Here is a 27,198-nt window from a genome sequence, read left to right on the forward strand (position 1 = left end):
AGCTCTGTTTCTACAGGACGTTAATGGGGCGTGTGTATTGGTAAATGATAAGAATCACTTGTGTGGAATTAATTTGTACACATATTAAATTAAACTTTTTCTCCTAAAATCATTTACTAAGGTAGAAATATAAAACCTAAACTTCTAAGAATCATCCTTACATTATTCATTAGAAAGATGTCTCAAAAACGGAGCTGGAGAGATCACACAGCAATTTGGGCATTTGCCTTGCAAGCAGCTGACCCAGGACTGATGGTGGTTCAAACCCCAGCATGCCATATGATCCCCAGGAGCGATTTCTGAGCAGAGCCAGGATTACCCCCTGAGCACCTCTGGGTGTGGCCCAAAACAAATAAACAAAAAGAAAGGAAAGGAATGATTTCTAAAAATATCATTCAAAACCTTGTCATTGAATTAAGAGTCTTGACACATAATCCAAAGGAAAATGTCTTTTATCTTTCCAACAGTTTTGATCACTGATAACCAACGACCCTGGTCCAAGATAAGGGACTTAATCTAAGAAGATCCCAAACTCTAGTAAAGTAGTTCTTCTGTAGACAGGTTAAAAGTTTGGGTATTTTTTGACTCTGAGGAGTTAACTAATTTCCAAGGCAGAGGGAGTCAACTCATAAATAAAATCACAGGATGTAACCTCCAAAGGAATACAGAGATGTCAAGACCCTCTCTATTCTGTGGAGATAGAGGAACTAGGTGTGTCTGGAATATTTCAACATTTCTCTTAGACAAGGAAAGTTGGGTTAGATGAGTCAGAGATAGTTTGAGACATTTATTCTATGAAATAATATGCCTTGTGCATAAAATTATATTATGTGATGAAAGATGTAGGCTAATTATGTATGCTGTGTAGGTTGAACTGTTTTTATTTACCAATAAAATGCTTGAGTTGTTGAAGCTTGTAGAGTCCTTATAGAAAATGCTTGAAGATTTGACTCAGAGTCCTCTACTCCACTGGTTGGATGAGACTTGACCTCGACTAGCCAAATAAACTCCCTTTTGCAGCTTGCATTATCAAAGGCAGTCTCAGATACTCAGTGTCAACTCAACACCTGAGTAGGATCCTTACAGTGCTTCCACAGATTCAGTAACCTCTACAAAAGTCAACTATATTAAATATAGCCATTCATAGGAAATTATAGCAAAATAAAACTGTAGGCAAACAACATTAATTAATCCCTCCCAATAATTTTTGTAAGACATTATATCATCTGTCATAAAACACAGTTAAGAATAATTTTTCCTCTTAGCAACTTTTAATGCTTAAATACTGTCCTTTGTGGGGTGGAGTCTAAGAAATATGGAAACCACTTTTAGTTATAATTCGTTCACTCACTGAATGATTTAGGTTCAGAGACCTGACCTACAGTGCTGCTCAGGCTTGGTGGTTTGACAGGCCACAGAAGCCTTTTAGTTACTGCATTGCTTTGTTAAATAGAAGTGCCCAAAATTATTCTCAAGATACTGTGTTGTACCCTGAGCTAAACACGGTGCCAGAAATCCAAATTATATTTATCAAAGGGATTTTGCAACTAGCTACTGTTTTTTTATTTTATGCATATTTGCTGCTCTCTAAAATTAGATAATTTTGAGCATAACTTAGACATTATATTTCAAGATGATAAAAGAATTATAATTATAATACATACAAACCTTCCCTTCTCTTACATCTTCCCTTTCTCTTACATCTCTAAGAGAAATAATAATGAACATACTAGAGACTGTTACTTTTTGCTACCTGATTTAGAAATAGCTATAGTAGAAAATACAGTATAGTCTCATTTATAATATCTCCAATAGAGCTTCCTTTATAAAGGAAAAAAATTTAATATCCAAAAATATTTTGAGTTTTGTTACATAGAAGAATGATTATATAGTTTCATTTATTTTTATCACTATTTCAGCTAAATACACAGAGCATATACACCCTAATCACCTAAACATAGAGTTCACACCCTGCATTTCTTTGACCTGTTTGGCTGAAGCACATTTTAGTATCCCACTCTCACCTAAAATAAAAATAAACTGAGTTATTTCCCCAAAATTGCTCCCAGAGGGTCTGATTCATAGAGCTTGCCCTTGATGTCATGCCCTACACTAAACTTTCTGGTCCCAAACTTGCCAAGTTTCCGACATCACCAGCTTGCAATCCAAGCGTTTTCGATTTTTATTAATCAAATCTCTGAAAATTTATCTTCAACTCTTGTTTTGTTTTGTTTTTGGGTCACACCTGGCAGCACTCAGGGGTTACTCCTGGCTCTACGCTCAGAAATCACTCCTGGCAGGCTCAGGAGACCATATGGGATGCCAGGATTTGAACCACCGTCCTTCTGCATGCAAGGCAAACACCCTGCCTCCATGTTATCTCTCCAGCCTTCAACCATTTTTTTTAATCAAAACTGTGAGATACACAGTTACAAAGTTGTTGCTGCTGAGTTTTAACTATACAATATTCCAATACCCATTCTTTTACCAGTGTACATTTCCTGCTGCCAGTGTCCCCAGTTTCCCTCCTCGAGCATGCCTCACTGGGAGAGATTATTTTCCCAACACCATCTGACAAGGGATTAATATCCAATACATACAAGGCATTGGTAGAACTTAAGAACTTCAAAAATGGATAGAAAAAATAAACAGATTATTCTACAAAGATGAAACATGAAAAGCTAAAAGGCACATGAAAAAATGTTTCACATAGTTAATCATCAGGGATATTCAAATCAAAACAACAATAAGAAATCACTTCACACCACAGAGACTGGCATATATCAACTATGAACAAGAACAAGAACAACTGGTGCTTTTGTGGATGCAGAGAGAAAGGAACTCTAAGTTCACTACTAGTGGGAATGTTAATTGATTCATTTAACTTCAATGTTTTTACTTGTTTGCTTGTAATGTTTACTTTTATACTAGTACTGACTATTTTCAGGTAAATTTTAATACAGTTTCTGCTATTATACCAATTGAACCAAAGTCTTTTACTTATTTCACTAAAACCTTGCTTTTGAAAATGTCCCTTTTCTGGCCAGCTCTATGGCTAGGCCATTGCTGAGTGGAAACTTGGTCCAGCCTTTGAAAGGGAAGGTGAGCAGGGAGGTGACAAACCCATAGGGCACCATCACCCCACCCTTGTGGACCCTTTCTCACGGGATAGGAAAGCAGGGGGGATACGAGAGGGACTCAGACTGGGAAGGTGCTCAAACGGCCTTGCCCTGCCAACTATGCACCTCGGCCATTGTTGTGTGGAAACAAGGTCAAACCTCTGACACTGTAGGTGAGAGGGAAGCGACATCATCTTAGACCCCCACATAAGCCATCATCACTCTAAAGTTGCGAATCAACAGCCTGCCTCTCAAAAGACATTATCTTCCCTGATAAAAAGAGAATAGGAGGATCTGTACGTACACCTTCTGACCATAATTGCGCTGTGCTACAAACCCCTCTGACACTTCAGTCTATGCCATACAGTTCTTGGCAGACCAGGCCCAACTTCAATTTCCCTTAGAATATATATAGATACTAAACTAAAAGAAAAACTTAAAAAACTAGACTGCAACATGTCTACCATTCTTGGGTATACTAGCATACCTAAAAGAAATACCCTGAAAGAGATCTGCCTCTAACCACCTCATACACAATCAGACCACATTAAAAAAACACCCTGAAATTTCAACACCCCAACCCCCTATGCAAAGAACAATGGGGAAACTGAGGAAAGCACCAGAAGCTGGGGACATGAAAAGAAATCCTAACAGATTTTCTAGTCCTCCAAAAAGGACAAACTTCATAGATGAGGACCTAAAATCAGCATTTTATATCTTAGCAATGGAATTTAAAGAATAACTAATCAAAGAAAGTAAAAAAAAATCCATCTCAAAGAAGAGTTCTATCAGGACAGTGTCTATGCAAATGGAACTAAGGGAACTAAAAACATGATAGCAATCCACAGTAGCAGAATTACATACATAGATAATTGTATGGATGAACTCAAAGATAAAACACATGCCAAAAACAACAAAGAAGACAACAAAGAAACGAGAGACAAAACATTGGAAGTAAAGGTAAGGTATTTAATGAACAAAGACAAAAATAATCTACAAAGTTTAGGAATACCAGAAGGGGAAGAAAAGGGGAAAGGGGAAGAGCAAGTAGTGAGAAAAATAATTGCAGAAAAATTTTCCACCCACTGAAGACATCTGTACAAATCCAAGAGTTGAGGAGAGCTCCAAATAAAATAGACACTAATAGACCAACACCAAAACATACAGTAATCCAAATGGCAAAAAAAGCAAAAAAAAAAAAAAAAGAAATATGAATTCTTTAAAGCAATAAGGGTGGAAAAAACCTCAAGTACAATGGAAGGAACATAATAATTAAGCCAGATTGCCCATTTGAAATAATTCAAACAAAAAGACAGTGGAATGACATATTTAAAATACTGAACGAAAGAAACTTCCAACCTGCAGTTCGCTATTCAGTGGAACTCTCATGTACATGGGAGGAGGACTAAATACATTCTCAGACAAAAAAGAACTCTCACTATGAGCACCAACAAATCCGACTCTAACTGTACTACTTAGAGATGAATTATACAACCCAAACATCCAATTGTAACAACAATCCTAAACAATATAATAGCACAACCTTCTCCATCAATAATCTTCTTAAATGTCAATAGACTAAACTCCCCTATTAAAGGCACAGAGTCGAGGGTTGAATCAGAAAACAAAAACCAGATATCTGCTGCCTGTAAGAAATACACCTAAAAGAACAGGATAGACACAGGCTTAGAATAAAAGAATGGAAATCAATTATTCAAGCCAATGAAAATTAACAACAACAAAAAAGCTGGAACAGCCATTCTTATATCAGAACAAATTGCATTCAACCTCAAGAAAGTGCTTGGAGACAAAGAAGGTCACTACTTATTGATCAAGAGAAAAATAAACCAAGAAGTACTAACTCTGATCAAATGTAGAGCTATGAAAATATGTAAGGCACTTTCTAGCAAACCTAGAGAAACATATGGAAGAAAATGTGATAGTAGTAGGAGACTTCAACACATCATTATCACCATTAGATAGATCCACAAGGCAGAAAAACAACAAATACATAAGAGCCCTGACGAGAAATTAGAAGAACAAGGACTAATGGACTTATACACGGCCATACACCCTCAAAGCTGAATACATATTCTTTTTTGGGGGGGTGTTGGGTCTCATCTAGCAGTGCTCAGGGGTTACCCCTGGATCTGTGGTCAGAAATCACTACTGGCAGGTACGGGGGACCATATGGGATGCCGGGATTCAAAACACTGTTCGTCCTGGATCAGCTACTTGCAAGGCAAATGCTTTACCGCTGTGCTATATCTCCAAACCCAATAAGTGCACATGGAACCTTTTCTAGAATAGACCATGCCTTAGGTATAAATCTAAGTTGTACAAATAGAAGCACTCTATCAGATTACAATGCAACAGAGATCAAGATTGACTGTAAAAAGAAGGTGTGGAGAAAATACACCACCTGGAGATTAAACAACATGCTGCTCAACAACAACTGGATCAAAGAGGAAATCATGGAAGAAATAAAGAGATTTCTTGAGATGAATGACAATGAAGAAACAAATTGTCAATATCTGTGGAACACAGCAAAAGTAGCAATTAGGGGAAAACTCATAGCATTACAGGACTACTTTCAGAAAGAGAAAAATGAAAAATAAATCAGCATATTAAAGGGACACCTTAAAGATCTGTTAAAACAGCAGCAAAGAAACCCAAACACAGGTAGAAGACCAGAAATAATATAAACCAGAGTAGATGGGGGCAGGAGCGATAGCACAGTGGTAGGGCATTTGCCTTGCATGCAGCCAATCCAGGATGGATGGTGGTTTGAATCCAAAATCCCAAATGTCACCCGAGTCTGCTTGAGGCGATTTCTGAGCACAGAGCCAGAAGTAATCCCTGAGCATTGCTGGGTGTGACCCCAACCAAAAAAAAAAAAAAAGAAAATAATACAAATCCAAGCAGAAATAAACAACATAGAAACAAAGAAAACAATACAAATAATCAATAAAACCAGGAGCTGGTTTTCCAAAAGAATAAACAATACAGATAAACCACAAGCACGACACACAAAGAAAAAAAGAGAAAACACCCAAATCAGTCAAATCACAAACAATAAGGGAGAGATTACAACAGGACCTCAAGAGATCCAAGATATCATGAGGGCTTATTATGAACAACAGTACTCAGTTAAGTTTGAGAAACCAGAAGAAATCACAGGTTTAAAAAAAAATACTACTTTCAGAGATTTAGTAAGAAAGATGTAGAAAGTCTAAAAAAGCCAATCACATCTAAAGAGATTGAAACAGTAATTACGAAACACCCCCAAAACAAAAGCCCATGACCAGATAATTTTACAGGTGAATTCTATCAAACATTCAGAGAAGAATTACTACCATTGATCATCAGGCTCTTCCAAAACATCAATAAAACAGGAATCCTCCCTAACTTCTTTTATGTGACTAATATCACACTCATTCCCAAAGTGGCGAAGACCCACCAAAAAAGAAAACTACACCAATCTCACTGATGAACTTGGATGCAAAAATCTTCAACAAAATCTTAGCAAACAGAATTCAACAATACATAAAAATTTATACATTATGACCAAGTGTGTTTTATCCCAGAGATGCAAGTATGGTTCAACATAGACAAATCAATCAACATCATACACAACATCAACAATATGAAAAACAGAAACCACGTTATCATATCAATTGATGCAGAGAAGGCATTCAACAAAATCCAACCCCCATTCATGATGAAAATACTCAGCAAAATAGGGTTGGAAGGAACATTCCTCAAGATAGTTACAGCGACCTATAAACAGCCCACAGCCAACATTATCCTTAATAGGGAAAACTGAAAGCATTTTCACTAAGGTCAGGTACAAGTCAAGTCTGTTCAGTCTTCAATCTTATTCAACATAGTTTTAAAAGTCTTAGCAATAGCAATCAGATTAGAGACAGGAATCAAAATAATCCAAATAGATGGGGCCTGCGAGGTGGCACTAGAGGTAAGGTGTCTGCCTTGCAAGGAAAGACCACAGTTTGATCCCCTGGCATCCCATATGGTCCCCCCAAGCCAGGGGCGATTTCTGAGAGCTTAGCCAGAAGTAACCCCTGAGCATCAAATGGGTGTGGCCTGAAAAAACAAAAACAAAAAAAGAAATAGAACCCAAATAGGGATAGAGGAAGTCAAAATAACTCTTTTTGCAGATGATATGATGATATATATCCAAAACCCTAAAGAGTCCACAGTAAAACTCCTAGAAACAACCAATACAACTAAATGGTGGACTACAAAGTCCATACAAAAAGGACAGTAGCATTCCTCTATATAAATAATGAAGCAGAGGAGAAAGAGATTAAGGAGTAGTTCCCATTTAAAATAGCATTTAAAAATATCAAGTACCTAGGAATCAACATGATGAGAAAAGTGAAAGACCTATACCATGAAAACTTCAAAACACTTCATAAAGAAATTGAAGAGGACCTACGGAATTGAAAGAACATCCCATGCTCATGGGTAGGTAGAATCAACATCATCAAAATGACTATCTTACCTAAACTACGATATATATTAATGCAAACCCTATCCAAATTCAGGCATCATTTTTTAAGGACTTAGAACAATTTATTATAAAGTTTATATGGAACTACAAAAGATCCAGCTTCGCCAAATACATACTGAAAAACAAGAAACTGGGTGGCATCTCTACCTAACCTAAAGCTTTACTATAAAGCCATAGTGATCAAAACAGCATGGTACTAGAACAAAGACAGAGTCTCAGACCAATGGGCCAGAATACAATATTCAGTGACATACACCCAAATATGACAGCAAAAAAAATTGACAATGTAAAAATTTGAATTGGAACAAAGACAGTCTTTTCAAAAACTGTTAGCAGAAAAAATGGATAACTACCTGTAAGAAATTAAAGATTGATCCATACTTCACACCTTACACAAAGTTAACTCAAAATGAATTAAAAACCTTGAAATCACACCCCAAACCATAAAGTTTATTGAGGAAAAATAGGCAGAACACTTCCAGACTTAATCATCAAAAAAGATTTTGATGATAGAATGCCAATGGCAAGAGATATAGCATCAACCTAAATAAATGGGACACATCAAACTAAAAAGTTTCTGCATGATGAAAGAAACATTGGGGGGTCGGAGTGCTGGTGCAAGTGGTAGGGTATTTGCTTTGCTGTGTTCTAATTTAGGATGGACCATGGTTAGATTTCCTCACTTCCCATGTGGTCCCCCACTCCAGGAGCGATTTCTGAGTGCATAACCAGGAGTAACCCCTGAGCATCACTAGGTGTGGCCCCAAAACAAACAAAAATAGAAAGAAGAAAGGAAAGGAAGGAAAAAAAGAAAGAAAGAAAGGAAGAAAGGAAGAAAGAAGAAAGAAAAAAGAAAGAAAGAAAAAAAAGAAAGAAAAAAAAAAGAAATACAGAAGGAAGAGAAGAAAAAAGGAAGGAAGGAAGAATGAGAAAGAAAGGATGAAGAAAGAAAGGAAAGAAAGGAAGAGAAGGAGAAAGGGAGGAAGGAAGAAGGAAATAAAGAATGAATGAAAGAAATAATGAAAGAATGAGAAAGAGAAAGAAGAAAGAAGGAAGAAAGAAAGAAAGAAAGAAAGAAAGAAAGAAAGAAAGAAAGAAAGAAAGAAAGAAAGAAAAAGAAAGAAAAGAAAGGAAGAGAGGGAAAGAGGAAGGAAGAAAAAGGAAAGAAATAATGAATGAATAAATGAATGAATGAATGAATGAATGAATGAAAAAAGAAAGAATGAAAAAATGAGAAAGAAGAAGAAAAGGAAGGAAGGAAGAAGGAAGGAAGGAAAGAAGGAAGGAAGGAAGGAAGGAAGGAAGGAAGGAAGGAAGGAAGGAAGGAAGGAAGGAAGGAAGGAAGGAAGGAAGGAAGGAAGGAAGGAAGGAAAAGAAACATTGATTAAACCTAGCTACCAGAATGGGATAACATTTTTACATTCAAAAGTGCTAATACTAGTATATAGAAAGCATTCAGAAAGGTTAGCTCTGCAAAACCTAATAAAGCCATAGAAAAATGGGGAGAAGAAATGAATAGGCACTTCTTCAAGGAACACCAACAGATGGCCAATTAGACACATGAAAACATGTTTACCATCAGTCATCATTAAGGAAATGCAAAAAAGACAACAATGCAGTACCACCTTACACCAGTATGGATGGCACATATCAATAATAATGGAACCAATCTCTGTTGGCAGGGATGTTGTAAGAAAGGAACTGTCATCCACTGTAGGTGGGAATGCTGCCTGGTTCACCCCTATGGAAAACAGTATAGAGAGTGCTCATTAAACTAAAAATTGAGCTGCAATATGACCCAGCAATCAAACTCCTGGGTATGTATCCCCGAGATAGAAAGATATTCATCCAAATTTATGTATACACACCAGTATTCATTGTGGCACTCAGCACAATAGCCAAGATTTGGAAACAACCTCAATGTCCAACAATAGGTGAGTGGATCATGAAGATGTGGTACTTACACGCAATAGAATACTACTTAGCAGAAAGAAATGTTACAATCATGCAAATTGCAGCATGATTAAAATTAGAATTTTTAAATTTTTTTTGTGGTTGAAGTGAATTACAGTTCTTTTACAGTAATATTTGAGGCACATAATGTTGTTCCCAGCATGCATCCCACAATTCCCTCCTTTACCACTATAATGCTAGTGCAACTGTTCCCCCCTTGTACAGCTTGTTGTAGATTGGGTATAGATTCTGTTGTCCTTAAATTTGGATTCAATATTTATATCTGATTATTTTTTATTTCCACCAAATGAACACTCAACTGTCTGACCTTGGTACCATCTGGGGAGAAAAAAAGGGAAAAAAAAGGCAAACCAAAAAGACAAGAACTAGGAGAAGTCCATCTAGGTGTTATAAATATCCATTTAGAAAAAGGAAGGGAACATGCAGAAAATAAGCGGAATTCTTCTAGAGGGTCTCCTGCTCAGAGAGACGAAGGAGAAAAAGGTGAAACAATCCACCAGTACAAAAAGAAGTGTCAAATATCCAGTGAGGACTCCAACAATAACGCTAAGCACCACAAAAACAAAACAAAACAAAAAAACCCAAAAAACAAACAACAACAACAACAAAAACGCCACAGTCTTGAGAAAAGAAACATGGCAGAGCATATAATGAAAGAAAAGAAAAGAAAAGAAAAAAAGTGTAAATGGGGGCAACAGTTTCAATAACCACACTGGAGGAAAGAAGTCAACCAAAAATAGGTAGGTAAATATAATAATAATGATAATAAATGAAGATAAAAAATAATATATATAAAGAGATAAATAATATTTTGTGTTTTGTTTCTTTCCCTCCTGCCTTGGCACAGTAAGTATTGGGGTCATTCCAAAAGGAATTCACTTGGCCTAAGAGCTATGGGTTTCTCCGCCCTTGGATTATATTGTCATGGGATCAACTATAGCCTCTGTTCAGGATCCTTTACTCTCCCGGTGGTGTTTTTGTGTTATTTGGAAGACTTCTGTTCCATCCTAGGTGATACATTCAGACCTCTGTATCTATAGATCTCAGTATCTGCATAGTTCCAGGGATGGGACTTATGATGAAGTCAGTCTTTGTGGTTCTACTACTATTCCCTTCTTCAAACAAAACCATGTAATTTGAACTAGCTACTCCTGCCCTCCAGTTAGAGGGAGAAACAAGGGAGGCACCAGGATCAAATAGGTGCAAGACTACTAAGTATTAGGCTAGATACAGAGGGAACAACATATTCTGGCAGCATATGGGAGACAGGACAAAAACGAAGGTGTAGGGAGGACAAATTGGTGATGGAAATCCCCCCTGATTTTATGTAAATATGTACCTAAAATATTATTGTCAACAATATGTAAACCACTATGATCAAAATAAAAAAAAAGAAGGAAGGGAATAAAGAAGAAAACAATTACAAAAACAATAAACAAAAAACTAAACCCATCAGCTATGAAAAAAAGAAAAAAACAAAGAACAAAACCAGCAATATAATATGGCACTGTTCCCTTTTGCAAAGGCACACTTAAAAGGGGGAAATTTTATGTATAGAATCAAGCTCATATTTACTTGGAATAAGAACCTGTACATTTTATAGTACAGGGGAGCCTACACCCCAAACATGTGTCATGAGTGCCTGACTTAGATTCCATGTGATCGGACAACTACAGTCCAACCCTAATCCCAGATCCAAAACATAGAACTACCACATCTCCCTGCTCTGGCACCAGGAACCAAACTTCCCCTGGGGAATTTCTTTTCTTTCTTTTTTTTTATTTAAACACCTTGATTACATACATAATTGTGTTTGGGTTTCAGTCATGTAAAGAACACCACCCATCACCAGTGCAACATTCCCATCACCAATGTCCCAAGTCTCCCTCCCCCCCCACCTGACCCCCGCCTGTACTCTAAACAGGCTCTCCATTTCCCTCATACATTCTCATTATTAGGAAAGTTCAAAATGTAGTTATTTCTCTAACTAAACTCATCACTCTTTGTGGTGAGCTTCCTGTGGTGAGCTGGAACTTCCAGCTCTTTTCTCTTTTGTGTCTGAAAATTATTATTACAAGAATGTCTTTTATTTTTCTTAAAACCCATAGATGAGTGAGACCATTCTGCGTTTTTCTTTCTCTCTCTCTCTGACTTATTTCCCTCAGCATAATAGATTCCGTGTACATACTGCTCTGGTACCAACTTGCATCAAATTGATACAACATCCTGACCATGAGGAAACAGCAACAACTTTATCTATGAACAGGCTGCCCTATTTCATCACCTAATGATAAGATGAAATCAGTAGACATGCTGTCCTTTGATCTGTGCAACAAAACAAGATCAGTAATCACAGAAGACTAACTTTGACAACCACGACTGATCAGAACTTTTCCTAAGACCAATAAGAAAGATCCGTCCTAGGCTTTAGCTTACAATTTGTACAAAAACCAGGATCTCTAATTTCAGAGGTCTGACTTTGACAATCGCAACTGACCAGAACTTCTGGAACCATAAGGATAGACTCTATCCTAGGCTTTGTCTTAGGATCTGTGCAAAAACCAAGATCACTAATTATAGAAGACTGATTACAACAACCAGGATGGAGCAGAACTACTAGAACCATAAAAAGAGACTCTGTCCTAGACTTTGTCCTAGGACCTGTGCAAATATCAAGATCTTTATCTACAGAAGTCTGATTTTGTCATCCACAACTGAGCAGATCATTTCATGGCATCATAAAAAGACGTTGGGGTTTGATAATGAGCATGTATAGAACCTGACAATATGCTTCAAGGGTGGAGAAACCCTGTGTCTCTTAGGCTAAGGGAATCCCCTTTCTAATTTTCCCAATACTTACTGTGCCTATGCAAAAAATAAACAAAAACAAAACAATAAAATCTCAAAACCTTGCCCCAACAGTCCTCCTTCCTTTTTCCCCATTTTACTTTATTTTTCCTTTCTGGTGGTTTTTGTTTTGTTCATTTTTGTTGTTGCTGTCGTGATTTTTGCTTGTTTTTCTTCTTTTTTTTCCCTTTTTCTTTTAAATTGATATTTATAGCCTTTAGTTGGATTCCTCCCAGCTTTCTTTTTATTCCAATAGAACCACAGAATTTGATTGCTGTAGGTGGCTTCTGTCCCACAGTGCCAATAGGATTTCAATGAATCCACTTCAGGGACAGTGGGTTGCACGCACAGCAAAATATGAAATAAATGATAACCATACAGAAATATTGTATATGAGGACCCACGTCTTCTGGCACATATGTGAGACAAGTTTAATATTTAAGCAGGGGTTTTATAAGGGGTAAAGCCAAGTCATAGGCATTGAGAAGAATGTTTACAATCACAAAGCAAAGTTTAACAGTAGACAATACTTAAACTATGGGTGTGAGCCATAAGAATTCTGAGTTACAAAGGAGAAGGTCACAACTCAAGGCAGCTCTTAGCAAACTAATTTCAAATGCAAAATAAGGGATTATTATTAAGAAGTAGAAAAAAATCTAGGAACATGATCTTCACTGAGCTGGGCTCTATTATTTTAGAGGTCAAGTAAAGGAAAGAGCTAAATCTCCTTAGGTGTATTTCCCATTTTCTGAGAAGAGTCAATAACCCAGTATCTGCATTCTGGCTAAGCTCTTGATTATCAGAAACTGAGGCTGCAAGGACATATTTGAAAAAGATAAAAAATATTGTCTTTGATTTTGGTGCTAAATATTATCCAGAAAAAGGGTTCTCTTAGTAATCATTGATGCTGGGATTTCTGAAAAGAATTTGATTGAGGCCATATTTTTGCCTGAGATTTTACAAAGGAGAGATAGCCAAATATAACAGATATTTAATATCATAGCGTAGATTTAACTTTTCAGGAATTCCTCAACTATCCATGCAGGGGAGGAAGGGTCCACAGTGGGCCCTTTGCGGAACCCCATATAAGTTATTTCAGTTTTCTACACCTGGGAAATCTGAGGATACATCTTGAGTTCCCCTTATGCATGGCATGGCATTGATAAACTTGTTCTGCCTCAAAAATTGAGGGGGGAAAAAGGGATGGTACCAGGAGCAACCAGTCATATGAACATTGAGTGGAAATAAAAAATGATCAGACTTAAATACCAAACCCAAAGTCAACGACAACAGAATCAATACCAAATTTGCAGCAAGCTATACACAAAGAGAACCTGTTACACTAGCAGTCAAGAAGGCAAAGGAGGGAGATATGGGATGGATGCTGGAAACAGGGGTAGAGGGAGGACAACATTGCTGGTGGAAATAGCCCTAATTCATTGTCAAAATGCACCTTAATATTACTGTAAAAATTTGTAATTCACTTTGGTCACAATAAAAATTATTTTAAAAAGGGGGCCGGAGAGATAGCATGGAGGCAAGGTGTTTGCCTTTCATGCAGGAGGTCATCGGTTCGAATCCCGGCGTCCCATATGGTCCCCGGTGCCTGCCAGGAGCAATTTCTGAGAATGGAGCCAGGAATAACCCCTGAGCACTGCCGGTGTGACCCAAAAACAAAACAAAAAAAAAACAACAAAAAAAACAAAACAAAAAAATTATTTAAAAAAAATAGAGAAATGAAAAAAAAACCTATCTTGTCATTGACATTTAAATAATAAATTTTTGTTAAAATTCCCATTCTTCCTCACCCATTATAGTTACTTCGGTTTTAGAGGTAAACCCAATGAGTTGATAAACCTAGACTGTGGATAATATTGATACAAGCACACAAATAGGAATATGGTACTCCCGTAATGATATTTCCTATAGCACGAGCAGAATTACCCTAGGACTTGCTAGAAAAGCAAATTCCTGGACATATTTTAGATCTGCTTGTCTGGAAACACTCTAGGTAGAGTTCAGTTTCTATTTTTTGGAAAAAAAAAACTCAAAACAAAAAACAACTATCTGGGAGCACAGCGGCGTTTGCCTTGCAAGCAGCTGATCTAGGACCAAAGGTGGTTGGTTCGAATCCCGATGTCCCATATGGTCCCCGTGACTGCCAGGAACTATTTCTGAGCAGACAGCCAGGAGTAACCCCTGAGCAACGCCGGGTGTGGCCCAAAAACAAACAAAAAAAATACAACAACAACAAAAAAACATCTATCTGGAAAACTTAATTGTTTACTTTAAGAAATGTAGAAATGTTGGACTATGACATTCCATGATTCTCAGATTCTGCATTCTATTTCCTATAAAAATATTGAAGTTTGGGCAGCTCAGTTACTTTGCTCAGTAATGAGGTCTGTGATTCAAGTGCTAGATCTGAAGATGAAGTGGTGCTTGAGCTTTCAGTTTTCAGTTATGCCAGTTCACATACAATGATGCTTGGGGTTCTCCGGAGCTGTATACTCAGAGATAAATGTGAGGTCAGGCAATGCTGGGCATTAAATTTGGGTATGCTGCATGTACCCGTAAACCTTCTATCTCTCCAGCTCCAAATAATTATTTTTGTGTCTGTGAAAATGTGACAGAGAATTGACTCTTCCTAAATGTTCTGAGCTGTCCCTCAGACCATTGGAGGGTCTGACTATAGTAAAAACAAAACTTATGAACGAATTCTTATGCACACTGCATATATCTTATTTTGCAATGAAGAAAAGATACAAATACAATATGTGGCCTGTGAGCCATAGTTTGAGGACCACTATATCTTCTCTGAACTATTCCTTCCTTCCTTCCTCCTTACCTCATTCCTTCCTCCTTCCTTCCCGCTTTCTCCCTTTCCCTCCCATTCTTCCTTTCTCCCTTTTCTTCCCATTCTTTCTTCCTTCTTCCTTCCTTCCTTCCTTCCTTCCTTCCTTCCTTCCTTCCTTCCTTCCTTCCTTCCTTCCTTCCTTCCTTCCTTCCTTCCTTCCTTCCTTCCTTCCTTCCTTTCTTTCTTTCTCTTTCTTTCTTTTTTCTTTCTTTCTTTCTTTCTTTCTTTCTTCTTTCTTTCTTTCTTCTTCTTTCTTTTTTTCTTTCTTTTCTTTCTTTTCTTTTCTTCTTCTTTCTTTCTTTTCTCTTTCTTTTTTCTCTTTCATTTTTTTTTTCTTTCTTTCATTCTTTCTTTCTTACTTTCTTTCTTTCTTTCTTTCTTTCTTTCTTTCTTTCTTTTCTTTCTTTCTTTCTTTTTTCTTTCTTTCTTTCTTTCTACTTTCTTTCTCTCTGTCTCTTTCATTCTTTCTTTCTCTATCTCTTTCTTTCTTCCTTCCTTTCGTTCTTTTCTTTTTTCCTTACTTTCTTCATTTCTTTCATTTTGCAATACTCAGAGCTTAATTCCTGATGATGCTAGGGGACCATACATGACAACAGGAGTTAAATTTGGGTTAGCTATTTTCATGGTAAGTGCATTACTTACCTTCCTATGTCTCTGGATCTAGGACATGGTTTTTAATTTTGTCTGTAAAGCGTCACATGTAGACCTGTTAAAACTCCATATTCAAATTCCTTCCCTCAAAACTTAAAACATAATCTCTACATAGTTGATAAGATATAAATTACTATATTACAAATATGAATAAAATAACATTTCAGCATTTTGAGAATATATTTATGGAATATGGCATATATTTATGGCATACTGGCATGCTATCAGTAATACCAGATACTCTTTTGATGATTAATCTTTTGAAAATAGATGGTAGGGGCTTGAGTGATAGTACAGTTGTAGGGCATTTGCTTTGCACGTAGCTGAAGTGGGATGGCACTGGATTTGATCCCTGGCATCCCATATGGTCCCCCAAGCCTGCCAGGAATGATTTCTGAATGCAGAGCCAGGAGTAACTCCTGAGCACCACTGGGTGTAGCCCCCAAACAAAAACAAAATGAAAAGTATTTGGCATTTTGGTGGTGGTAGATATGAAATAATTTAATACACCCAATGCCTTAACATTAACAGTGTTGTAAACTGTTATCTCAGTAAAAATAAAGCAGTTAAGTGACTATTTTTTTAAATTGTAGCAGATCAGGCATCACTTTAGGATCAGAGCATACAATTGATGCATCTTCAAAATTCTCCCTGAGTAGTTTCAATTCCTGCTAGCACTTGCTACTTTTAGGTACTTCTAACATGAAATAAGTTTTACATGATAGTGGAAATGTCTAGTAACAACATAAGAAGTCAAACATTACATATTATTGAATAATATTAGCTTTATTATTATAATAGAATACAGTGTGACATAAAATTAAAAGCTTCTGCTAAACTCTGTGAAGCAATACATGCGCCTGCCATAAACAGTCTCAATTCATGTTTGGTTTTATTGCCACTTCACTGCACTAGGTGCAATAAACATTCATTGTCATCTCTTTAAAAAATTTCCTGGGATTAAACAGGAACTGTCCTCTGTAATAGTGCATCTTTATTTTTTAAGGAAGACGTAACTAGTACTACATGGTTTAGCAAAGCACTGTAGAAAAGCTACATAGACTTATTTGTGATAAATTGTGCAATCAATTTATACAATAGAATGCTATTCACATTTACTAACAAAAAATGGTATAAATGCAGTCATTGCATAGCAGAAAGCAGACTAATAGGAAATACTCACATCTAATGATCAAATACAGACCAAAAGTTAGCCATGAGGCGTTTAGAAGATAAAATGCTCTCAATAAACACATCAAGTCAACGCCAAAAAAGAACAAGATAAACAACAACACAGAAGTTAGAGCCATATTTATTTGACTTTTCTCTACAGTATATCTACACATGATACCAAAGGGTGAAACCTTCTTGGTTCAGCCTGTTTACTTTGCTCATCAAATTTAGCAGGACCAAATCGAACAGTAAAGCACATTTAAAAAAGAAAACCAAATTTTTGGAAAACTAAAAACTAATTTTCTGTATCATTGGATAGTAGCCTTTTGAGAAAAACAATTTTTTTTTCAAAATGTAGATATGGATCTCAACTGTCTTATTTGTCTGAAAGCTTATGTTGTAGTATTTATTCTAAATGTGTTTAAACCATAACCTGTGGATTCTGGATACTACTTTTAAATATCTCTAAAACTCTGTCAGGTGGAAGGAAACTTCAAAAATACCTTCTGTGTAATTATTTACCTTTAAAATTTCTGGGAAGTAATGAACAACTAGAATTTTCATAGGAAGTAGTAATGAACCTCTTTTAGTTAAAGCCCTTACATAGTATACCTACAAATGTATTGCTACAGTATAAATGAAATGTAATAATATTACTTAATAAGAGCTATTTTCTGTACATTTGTGTGTATTTTCATATTTAATGCTACATATGGTACAACACTTATGGAAATAGTTGATTTCCGCAAAGAAAGCAACAATATACAGTAGGTTTTCTAGCTTCCACTAATGCTTTTCCACTTTCTTTCTATGTTATTAGAGCTTAAAATTGGGAGATGCAGCATGACTTGAGCGGATAAAAACTGATTTACTATTGTACACCAGACTACAGCTCAAAATTGTAAGCTTTTTCTATATGAGTGGACTTTGTATCCATGTATTTAAGTTTCGTCCAGTTCCTATGGGCTGTTTTGTTCTTAAATGCAGCCTCTACATGTATTTCCTTTGCACTTAACATTCTGACAGCTAAGAGTGGTGAGTCCTCCACAATATTTTAGGAACATAACTTTAAAAAAAGTAAAAAAAGTACAATCTCATGCTGTATATTTACAGATATATTGTCTATATTCTATTTTTGTTTACTAGTCATAAACTTCAATCTAAAGCTTTTAGTGTATTTTATATAAAACAATACATTCAACAATTCTAGAACTTGCAAAATTTTTTGCCCCTCTAAAAAACTTCTTTGTAAAGAGAATAAAGGAATTAGTGGACCCATGTGCTATCTGCAAATAGACAGGGTAAAGAAGAGAATATTTTAAATTATTGAACTATGTTTCTTAGCTTTTGTTTGCTGTATATCTGTTAAAACAATTCCTCATGTTCTCCAATGGTTAAAGCTTAGATGACAGTAACCTAGAGATTATTTTTTCTCAACTGATTAAATGTGTTCTACAGTGAAGAATGGAATCTTTTATATGAAATGTCCATTAATTTTTTAATTATGCTTAATGAAAAATAATGCATTAGGCATTTTTCAAAGGAGGAAGAATGAGGACTTTCAGCTTTTTAACTTAAAAGTTAAAGCTATGCATCAATTTTTAAAACAAAATAAAAATTGTAAGCACACTATAATTTGTGCAATAAAGACATTTAAATGTTTGTTAGACGCTTATAATTTATTCTTTTAAACACTTTCACATAAAAATATTTTTCACACATACAGTATTTTTAGTTTCTCTGGAAATATATATCTACAAGTGACCTGGAGTTACTTTTATTTTTCCTCTTCCTTTCCTCACTTCTTTGGACCTACACTCCTTCATTTCCTCTCTCACTTGTTACCTCCTTCTGCCATCGTTTTGCTCTCTCGTGCTCCCGCTTCTCAGAATTCTGTCTTTCAGCTCTCTGCTCAGCACTGTTCTACTCTGGACTGCTGGACAGGGGTCTGTTGTTCTTGTATGAATTGTGGAAATAAGGAAACCTTCAAATTCTTTAAGACAGAGGCAATAAAGCAGAAGGGAATCACTGCATTGAGAACAGAAAGTAATTCCCAGTGCGAAGGACTGAACAGCAGAAAGTGAATACACAGACCTATTGATGTGGTGTGGGGGCTTTGAGCTGAGGCTCTCGATTTAAATAGGTAGCCCAGTAGACCAAGTTAAATATTCCAAATAACAGTGGGAAGGCTATTCTTGATAGTCGATCAATTTTGCTGACGCTGTTAAAGGTTTTCTTGGGTTCCGGAGGTTTTGTTTCTGGTTTGACTTCTTTGGGTTCTATGGTTGCACTTTTAGCAATGGTGGCTAAGCCGGGGTCGCCCCTTGCCAAATTAGGGGTGTAGCTGGTTGCTGTTGGAGCGTAAGTGTTGTTTTTCTTAATGAGAGGATCTTTCACTTTCTTTGGCTGTAGAAGGAGAGAGTAAAAGCAGTTTCTTTAGTAAACGGTCGAAAGCAAGGTTATAAACTGCTGAGCAAAGTGACCTTTACCTTGGATACCAAACCTGTCCTTTATTTTCAATCTTAAAATGTAATTTAAGACTACACTATCGGGATACATTAAAAATGTATAAGTGTACTGGCAAATATAAGATAAGCTCTGAGACACTAATATACAGGGTAGTGATTATATTTAATACTATATTAAATTCTTAAAAGCTTCAAAGAAAGAACATCTTATATATTCTTATCAAAAATGGGAACTGTCACAGAATTGAGAGGTAGACAATAACATTCTAATATATAATATTCATATATTAAATGAACACATTATATTCCTTAAACTTATACACTGTTATTTATATGTGCACCACATGTCAATAAAGCTTAAAAAAAAGTGCAGGTAATATTTTTAAGCTTTCCATTCAGAGATAGAGTTACTTCTCAATTTTTTTGATCCAAAATGTGTTTTGGCAGAAGCATTCTGGGCCAACAGAGAAGACTAATCTCAACCTTTACCCTTGGAAACAGTGCCATTGACCAGAGGCCTTGGTAAGTGAAAGGCCTAGTTAGCACTAAGCCAGACATGGAACTCTCAGTCTTGCTAAATCCTTGTTCAGCTGCAACCATGGGATTGTGTTCAGGTCATATTTGTAGAATTTAATCTCTATCCAGGTACTTCCCTACCCCGCATGTGGGAGTGATTGTATTAGGACCATTGGTTCATCATAATAAATTGGTGAACCAATTATAATTTTCTACTTTTTCTTTTGTTTTAGGCAAATAATACAAAAGCATAGTCATCTGGGCTTTCTGAATTTAAGTTTTACCCAGATATTATTTGCTCATCAATAGCTGGTATCTATGTAATGATTAGCCATGCAGCATTGATTAATTTCTATTATCTAGATAATTTTAAAAATACAGTGGATGTTTTATACTTCTGAATTGTGCTGGTTTACAAAGTGGTTTTCATCTTTTGTACACACCACCTCAAAAAAACAAAAAAAAACTTAAGTGCAAAAGCCCTGAAAATATTGTGATATTCGATTTAGATTCTTAATATCTAGGATCCAGTTATTGACAATGTGAAAAACACTATACAGATAACCACAAGAAACAGTTGAACTTTACTCAACAGACTTCATGCTCAGAATAATTTATCTCTGCTTATTATTGAATTGGAATAGAATATTTGTAGAAGATGCTGTTTACAATCATAATGTCCAGAAATGTTAAGAATTAATCAGTCTGTGTCTTATTTGCTGCTTTTTTTACATATATAAATCACTAAGCATATATAAGAACTATTAAAAATACTAACCAACTTGATAATGAAGTAATATTTTGTTAAACTTTATGAGGAATGACATAAAATTCCATAATTGTATAAAATTAAAAAGTGACTATTATCAATAAAATACATGTGTGATATTTTGGGGCCAAAGTGACAGTATAGCAAGTAGGGCTTTTGTCTTGTACAGAGTTAATCCAGGATCAGTCCCAGTTATCCTGTATGATCTATATGGTACCTTTGGCACTGTAAGGAGTAATTCCTGAATGCAGGACCAGGAGTAAGTCCTGAACATCACTGGATGTGGCCACAAAACAAATAATATTTTTTAAAAAAATAAACATCCATACCAAACTTGTGTGAGTCAATTATTAAAAGTAAAGAATTAAAGCATTAAAGGATGCAATGTGGTAGAAAGTAAAAAAGAGTTGCTATAGAGTGATTCCACCTTCTTTTGTTTTGTTTTGTTTTGTTTTGTTTTGTTTTGTTTTGTTTTGTTTTTAGTCTACATTTGGTGATGTTCAAGTTTTACTTCTGGCTCTGCATTCAGGGATCATACTTGGCGGTACTCAGGACCTTAATGGATGCCAGAGATCTAACCTAGACCAGCCACTGCAATGCAAGAAACCAGCCTGCTATATTATTTCTGTAGTCCCAAAAGCAGTAATATTTTAACTTGTTAATTTTATTCAATAGAGAAATTTTTCATGACTTACAGTAATTATTAATTTTACTTTTTGAACTTCAGTGAAAACTAGAGATAAGTGATTTTGGAAAACCATTCAGTTGAGGTTTACAAATATATATATATTGAATATGAATTTGTATATTTATAGCAATATATAATAAATCTAGGCATTCCATTTTATAGGTTTAAAAATACAAGTAATGGCATTATCTCAGGAAATATTAAATTTTTACCTTTTCTGGAACCACACTTTTGCCATCCCATGCATAACCCCTCTTGGTGAAGTAGTTCACTGTGGCAAACTCAATCAGAGCTGAGAACACAAAGGCATAGCATACTGCAATAAACCAGTCCATGGCAGTTGCATAAGCCACTTTAGGGAGGGAATTTCTGGCACTGATACTCAAAGTTGTCATGGTGAGCACAGTTGTTACTCCTGCAAAGAAAGAAATGAAGTGGGCATGTATGCTCACATTTTAGAATTCAAGCACTGGATGTCAGACTATTTGTGTAACAGAAAACAGACAGTACTCATAGAGAGATAAAGTTTCTGGTCCTTATCCTATTTGGATTTGGAAATGGATAAATTGTTAGCGATCTCCAGTATCATTTTCAGTTTACGATATAGCAATACCAAAGGGGAATCTGCTAAAAGGAAAACCTGTTCTGTTGCTGGGAAGATGTGTATAAAAGGGAGAATTAGATATCTTGAAATTGGTACTCAGGTTAGAAAAGCATATAATGTTCTTCTCATAGATATTTACCATCAAAAATCTAAAAGAAGTACCCAAATCTTCATCTTTGTTTAATATTTAATAATTTTCACAAATGTGTGAAACCAAATTAGGATGTTTTATATTACTTATAAATATATCATTTACTGACTTGGTTATCATGAATTCTTGCTATTGTACTAGTTGAACATATTAACTCTTCTGCCATTAGTCTATTTCCATAATTCTAAAATAGCTATTCCTTTGAAGAAATTATCCAAACATGCATATCAAGTTTTAAAAAACTTGCTGAGGTAACACAACACACAGAAGTAGCCAAAAAAAAACCTTTTGTTTGGTTCAACCATCCACAATATTTTTCTTCTGCTAATGATGCCTATTTTTCCTATTCAGTGAAAGTCATCTCTAGTAATTAAAATTACTTATATTGAAATCAGTTTCAAGTCATTCAGTTTTAGTTTATTTACATAAAATTGTGAGTAATGTGTAAATGATGAGAAAATTAATGTTAATTTGATTAATTTAATTTAACACTAAATTTAATGTAAAATCAACAAGTTAATAAAGTAAGCATTCCTGTGAAACCATTTAATTGTATATGAAAGAAAGTTTATAGTAAACCAGTGTGGGGTGCACCAGGTGGGAAAATCCTAACCTCTTCAGTGGCTAGTCCCTACCCCACCACTTATTAACTCAAAGGCTTTCAGCAAGCTAATTATCTTTCTAGAGACCTCAATCTATAGTTCTAATAGAGATGACTTGTAACTTGTTTCTCTACTATTCAACATCATTGTGAAAAGTCTAAGAAAGAGAAAATTTCAGTGCAGTGATTCACAAGATTTGGATTAATTGTAGTAATATGTGAAACATTTTTAAATATTTTTTATTGTGACCAAAGTGAATTATAAATCTTTCACTGTAATATTTTAGGTATCTAGTGACATTTTTGTCATAGAAGATTTTGCCACTCATTATGTTAAAAACTTCTGGTGATTTCTCTTTCTGATTAAATTTTAGAGAATTGGCAGTGAGTAGAGAATTTTTCTAAGCTCTGATAAGCCATTCAGTATTCCCTTATTTTTCATTAACTTCACGGTAGAGAAGTTTTTTCTTCTCTGTGGTACAAAGGATAAAATCCTGAAAACCAGCAAAGTCTTACCTATGCTTGGCAAGTGTCTACCACTGAACCTCATTCCCAGCCCAAGCTTGATTATGAATTTATAGGATGAAGAAGAATCACTGAGATTTCTATTCAATCATATTTTTTATATAGGATCAAAGATTGAATGTAAGAAATAAATTTATTTTGAATTTTACTAACAATATCAAAACTTTGCTAGGATAATTCATTTTATATAAACTAACAATAGCTTAAGGTTGGAAAACAACTTTGAATTATACATCAATATGATATGAGTATAAATCAAGAACAACCTAATTTTAAATAACCTATAATTGCTGATAAATCTTAGGAGCACTGCTTCACAATCTTGAACTTTTAAAAGTTGTTTTCTTTTAATTTAATTTTATTAAGTCTAACTCAGAGTGAAAATATAAGCATCATATAAAATGTGAAACAATACTTAGTAATTATCCTTAGGCAAAAGATATAATTAAAGAACTATTATTATTGCCTTTTCCAGTATTATAAGCTATCCTCCTGCTATATGTAGTGAATTCCATATTTTTCAAATTAAGGGTTATATAGACAACTTATTTATAGTTGTTGTAATAACAATAATTGTTGTAAATGTCATTATTTTTGTTTTGGGGCCACATTTGGCAGTGCACAGAGTTTACTCCTGACACTGCATTCAGGGATTACTCCTGGCAGGTTTGGGGGAACCATATAGGATGTTGGGAATCAAACAGGGTCAGCCAAACCAGGGTCAGTCAAACTAGCACTCTACCCATTGTACTATCATTCCATTCCATTCCAAAAATAATGTTTAGTTCATATATTTATGCTAGCTATATATCTTTATACTTTAAACATTTAACTGCGTGTTGGGAGGATAATTCTTGTTATATGGAAAAAAAGAAAACAAAACGGATTAAGGATCTATTAAGTTTCAAACATGAATCCTTGACTATCTATACTTTATTATACATTTTATAATTTACTCTTTCAAATAAAATCTTTTATTTTGTTCTCTAGTATGCAACTGAAGCTTAAAAAGATGAAGATTAACCCTAACGTTGGATATTGTGACAGAAAAAATAATATGACCACAGTCTCCAAACGAGAGGGAAAAGGCCAAGAAAACAATTTTTTCCTTTAGTAAAACTTGCTTCTGTTCCTTGTATTCGGGATGCCTTTTAATACAATGTTGCAAATTAGAATTCCTTTTTCTCCTTTTTGTATTTTTCTTAAAATATTTATGAACCTCTCATTTCAGAAGTTTGCTGAGTTCAGATAAAAAATAATAAAAATATGTGTACTAAATAAATGGTAAAGGTCTTGAAAAACTGTATTATTGTTTATTGTACAGAAACATTAGAAATATAAAACTTGATACACAAAAATACATGCCATAGGTTCGTATCCGAGTCACGGCACCAAAAAAAAAATACATGCCATAGCTGAATTTATGATTTGTAGTGTGTTCACCAAAAGGTCACGAGTTTGCACTCTATCAGATTGCTGGAAATGTTAAGAGCATATATATAAATGTATATATATGTATTATTTATATAAAACCAGTTAGACATTTCCAAATATTATTTAAAGAATTTTTAAGAGTGGGAGTATTTGGGGAATTAAAGATATAAAATAATCACTTAAATTTTTTCTTCTATGGCACTAAGCTCTTTCTGTAAATGTAAGCAGTTACATTTGCAACTTTGTGTTCAGCCTTTTAAAAATTTATATAGAGTGCTCAACTCATAGTGAGAAGAGAGTATTTGACATCAATTCAATCTTCAGTTTAGTAAGTGGTTTCAGCAGTAGTTAATATTAAACTCTAGTTAATAAAAATGCTAAGAAGGGAAATGAAATGCTCATTTAGTCTGAAGCTAGAATCATTCTGGAAATTGGCTTAGCTGTTTTTTTAAGCTATTGTCAGAGCAAAGATGTGTTCAAGCTAGAAGCACCTTGCTAAGATGAGAAGAAAGATGCTTTTCTGAGTACTTGTAGCACAGTCTGGCTTTTTTTCTAGGATAAATGGTTTTTCAGATCTTGCATATTATTTACGAAGGATAAAGACATGGACACTCCTTAGCTTAAGTTATAAATGTCTTAAAACTTTTATTCTGTAGTACTTTTAAACAAAGCATGTGTCTACTTGATATTTTGGGACAACTTTGATAATTGAATCTTTCACAAATTAATATGTAGATGTTGCTTCCAAGAGAATGATGTCTCCAACAGTTTTATTACTTGCCTTGTCAATGCTGCAGGTAACACTTTGATGGGGTACAGTACTTTAAGGACACAAAAATCTATAGATAATTGCCTTATTCTTTCTTACTCCATACTTTTCCACCTAATGACTTCTGACCTCATCAGGTAACCTAAACTTTTCTTTATTAAAGTAATCTTTTGGAAACAGGGATAACATAAATGCAGGGGATGTATTATAGTGTTAACTAAGATAACACATATTTATTTCATAGAACAGTTGTTGATACTGAAGACAATAATTTATATATAATTTTATTATTTAGAAAGCTAAACAATGCAGACAGGTTCATTGCCTATTCTTTGCCTAGTCCTAGACCAATAGTACTAGTATTAAAGTAGTATAAGAGATTTAAAATAAAAATACATTAAAATGTTACAAAATGGGAACATTTTGTTTCCCATCAGTAAAGTACAATTAAGACCATAATACAGTAAGGCAATACTTCTTTATATGAAAATGTAACAATTCTAAAATAAATCAGGAGATAATTTATTGCATTCATATTTCCTCCAAATAAAGGGTCATTGCTTTTAAATAATTTCTCATTAATTTAACTTGAAACATCTAAGGCTTTAAAAGCATTTTAATATAAAAAAGAAAAATATCTATTAGTATTCAAAGTGTATGCATGAGAGAGATGAGTTATCTCTGTACTGACGATTATTAGTACATAAGAAGTCATTAGTGACCTCTCTCTTTGTAAGAAACCTTTGCATTAACATATGCACAGATAGTATAGACAGTAAAATTTTTAAAAATCTCTGACATTATTATGTATTCTAAGTTTATCATTTAAATATTAATGTTTCTAAGTGCATGGTCTAAATATGGCATCATGTATCTTATGCTGCTTTGTTTCATTTCTCTTCCAAAAAAAAAACACAAAACGAATCTCATTAATCCCAACATGGACTACGGCAGCTTGCTATTTAAAAAAAAATTAAGTCATGACATAACGAGAACAGTAATTCCAAAAGCTTTGCACTAACTCTAGATTTTAACATAAAACTTTTCTTCATACTACTTTCTAGATTATTCATACAATATAGCATGTTCAACAGACCCTTGCTGAATGTTTTAGTTGGCACTCACCAAAAACAGTCCGTGCTGGTACAGACTCTCTGTTAAGCCAGAAGGAGACTTGTGAGAGAATAACTGTCATTATGCAGGGCAGGTATGTTTGAATAACAAAATAGCCAATCTTCCTCTTCAAGTGGAAATGAGTGGTCATAACAACATACTCTCCTGGAGGGTAAAACAAATAGAGTGACCAGTATGACCTTGAAAGAAAGTTAGTTTTGAAATTTTACAGTAGCAGCAAAAGCCTAAGTATAGCCTTTCTTCACATGACAGCTGAGTCCTGTAGACAATAGCATTTTTATAGGAAAGAAAAGACAAACATTTAAGAACACCAAGACTCATTTGAAAATGTGATTGAAAATATAAAAATTGGGAGGTAGGAGTGTCCTTTACACCCTAATCCAG

General features: G+C 34.9%; 1 protein-coding gene across 3 annotated transcripts in view; it reads right to left on the bottom strand.

Moving 5' to 3' along the window:
* Positions 1 to 16,747: 16,747 nt before the first annotated feature.
* GABRA1 (gamma-aminobutyric acid type A receptor subunit alpha1) overlaps positions 16,748 to 27,198 on the bottom strand; it is a 1,147,113-nt gene continuing 1,136,662 nt past the window's right edge. For all 3 annotated transcript variants that reach the window (XM_049776065.1, XM_049776064.1, XM_049776066.1), the window contains exons 9-11: positions 26,806 to 26,958; positions 21,809 to 22,011; positions 16,748 to 19,561 (exon numbers count right to left, since the gene is read on the bottom strand). In XM_049776065.1, the coding sequence (XP_049632022.1) occupies positions 19,250 to 19,561; positions 21,809 to 22,011; positions 26,806 to 26,958 (668 nt within the window). In that variant the 3' untranslated portion in view covers positions 16,748 to 19,249. The remainder of the gene's footprint in view (positions 19,562 to 21,808; positions 22,012 to 26,805; positions 26,959 to 27,198) is intronic.

The sequence above is a fragment of the Suncus etruscus genome, chromosome 6 (assembly GCF_024139225.1).
Source record: "Suncus etruscus isolate mSunEtr1 chromosome 6, mSunEtr1.pri.cur, whole genome shotgun sequence".
Taxonomy (NCBI): Eukaryota; Metazoa; Chordata; class Mammalia; order Eulipotyphla; family Soricidae; genus Suncus; species Suncus etruscus.